This window comes from Otolemur garnettii, unplaced genomic scaffold (assembly GCF_000181295.1).
Source record: "Otolemur garnettii isolate 467f Iridium unplaced genomic scaffold, OtoGar3 scaffold00011, whole genome shotgun sequence".
NCBI classification, from domain to species: Eukaryota; Metazoa; Chordata; class Mammalia; order Primates; family Galagidae; genus Otolemur; species Otolemur garnettii.
Window position 1 is genome coordinate 24,608,873 of NW_003852406.1, and position 2,788 is coordinate 24,611,660.

Consider the following 2,788-nt stretch of genomic DNA (forward strand, 5'->3'; position numbering starts at 1 on the left):
CTGTCCCCCTGGGTAGAGTGCCGTGGCATCACAGCTCACAGCAACCTCCAACTCCTGGGCTCAAGTGAGTCTCCTGCCTCCGCCTCTCAAGTAGCTGGGACCACAGGCACCCGCCACAACGCCTGGCCATTTTTTGGTTGCAGCCATCATTGTTGTTTGGTGGGTCTGGGCCGGATTTGAACCCGCCACCTTAGGTGCATGTGGCTGGTGCCCCAGCCACATGAGCCACAGGCACCAAGCCGAATTCAGCTTTGAGACCACTTCATTTTTTACTTACATGCATGAAAAAGCTATGACGTTAACCAAATGCAGATGTTTTAGAGCCTGAAGCTAAGTGTTTAGTTAGGTTGCAGCTTTTTTGTATATATGATTATTACTAGCAGATTTGGTTAGACTCTTCCATGCTGCAAATCTGTAGCAGCTCCTGTGGAGTTGTGAGAAACTTGTTTATGTATATTTCAGGCGATGAGGAGCTAAGACAGAAAAGATTGTAAGGAGAATATGAAGTTACAGTTTTCCCTCATGGTAAAAGAGGAACTGGGCTTTATATCTTAGAGAAGTTGGATAGGAGATATCTTTGACATGCTCTTTAGTATTCTGAATATTATTTATAGAATCATTTCATCTAGGATAAGCTAAAGAGTGAACTTATTTATAAAGATTCAGAAGAATCAGGCTAGGTGAGGTGGCTGACACCTGTAATCCTAGCACTTTGAGACAGAGTTTCACTCTGCTGCCCAGGCTAGAGTGCCAGGGCATCGACTTACATCACCGCAACCTTGAACTCCTGGGCACAAGTGATCCTCCTGCCTCAGCCTCCCGAGTAGCTGGGGCTACAAACGCCCTCCACAACACCTGGCTAATTTTTCTATTTTTTAGTACAGACAGGGTCTTGCTGTTGCTCAGACTGGTCTTGAACCTCTGAGCTCAGGCAATCCACCCGCTTCAGCTGCCCAGAGTGCTGGAATTACAGGCATTACCCACCTTACCTGGCCCTAACATTACAACTTCTTAGTTCAAGTGACCAAAATGGCAATCTAAATTTCTAAGCACAAAAATAAGATTGTTCCAATGAGTCAGGTTCCCTTCCTTGGTCCAGTTTGCTACAGTCAGGGGACTGAGGCAATGGTCCAGGAGTATAGATAAGAGCTGCTAGGTTCCACGGGGGATCATGGGCTAAAAACTGCAAAGATGCCTATTGCACTGGGCTTTTTATAGCTCAGTCTGAACTGGTGGTACTGGCTGGCTATATATATTGCTAATTCTGAATGACCCAGGTCTGTAGGAAATGTGTTGCTCTTGAATTATTGTAATCTGGCTAACATGTTGGAGCTACAGAAAAACGTATCTCTGTAAGTAGGCGTGTGGTTTCTTTTAATGAAAATAACTATTATAGATCATATTGTTATAGTGTCATATTCTGGAGAACAACACTAAACTTAGAAGGCAAATATTAGATTAGGATAAATTTGATGAAGAGCTAGGAAACAGGGTGCCACGTGGCAAGCTCTGCTTTGTCTTTACTCCCTTGTCAAAGACTCTATCTGGCTTTCTTAAGGGGAGGTCCCACGCTGGACTAATCAGACCTTTCCTTTCCTCTCTTCTTGCAGATTTTCTCCTCTTTTCCAGGGCCTTCTTCCTCGTCTCTCTCATCATCATTCTCATTGGCATTGGCTGGCTCTTCAGCTCTTGCCTCCCTGGAAGAAGAAACTTAACCAAACTAGATCTGAAGGTGTCCATGCTCTGCTTTATCTCAGGTACAGACCTAGACGAGCAGGGTAATACCATGCAAAATAGTCAAGTCTGTGGGGCTTTCAAACTCTTTTTCTTTTCCCTTTGCTCTTCTCATTGGGTATCAACACCAGGTTGCCAGCTACTTATTTTATGGAACACACCTTAGCTGACCTTACTAAGGTAGAGGCTCCTTTCTCTCCCTTATCTTGGTTGATCCTCAAGCTTTTGTACTTTTTATCCTTGCCTTACATACGGGCTCTGGAGGCAGAAAAAGAGCTGGGGGTGGTGGTCAAGGTAGACTGAAGACACGATGGGTTGTGACACCTTTCTTACTGGTCCTAGCCACCTGCTTGATCCTCTGCCTCAGCCTGTTTGTGGCACAGGTTCGTTGGCATGTTAGAGATGTCATGGAGTCAGATCTTCTATGGACCTATCATGTTAACTGGTGGAGTGACTTCTTATGCATGTTTGCTGGTGAGTCAGTCCCCTGACCTATGTTAGAAGGATGGAAAGGGAAATCACTTTTGGACAAGGAGGTAGAATCTAGGACAAATAGAAGCACTGACTGGTCCTATCCAGAATATTTATATTCTGGTGTGATATGTGAAGAAAGTGTGGATTTTGGAGTCTGAAAACCTAGAATTAGTAACCTGTTCTTTGACAAAGTGAGGCATGGACAGGTTCAGTAACTTCACAGAAAGTGGCGAAACTATGATTTGAATCCAGGAGGCTCAAGCTTTGTCCTAACAAGTCTATGGAGCAATGGGAGCATGGGAGGGTAAAGAAAGTAACTCTGGGCTCGATGCCTGTGGCTCAACCGGCTAAGGCGCCAGCCACATACACCTAAAGTGGAGGGTTCGAATCCAGTCCAGGCCTGCCAAACAATAATGATGGCTGCAACCAAAAGAAAATAACTGGGCATTGTGGCCGGTGCCTGTGGTCCCAGCTACTTGGAGGTGGAGGCAGGAGACTCGCTTGAGCCCAGGAGTTGGAGGTTGCTGTGAGCTGTGATGCTACGGCACTCTACCCAGGGGGACAGCTTGAGGCTCTGTCT

General features: G+C 45.8%; 1 protein-coding gene across 1 annotated transcript in view; it reads left to right on the forward strand.

Annotated features, from left to right (window-relative positions):
- TMEM202 (transmembrane protein 202) overlaps positions 1–2,788 on the forward strand; it is an 8,946-nt gene that overhangs the window by 5,286 nt on the left and 872 nt on the right. The window contains exons 3-4 of the mRNA XM_003784665.2: positions 1,611–1,757; positions 2,077–2,208. Coding sequence (XP_003784713.1) covers positions 1,611–1,757; positions 2,077–2,208 — 279 coding nt within the window. The remainder of the gene's footprint in view (positions 1–1,610; positions 1,758–2,076; positions 2,209–2,788) is intronic.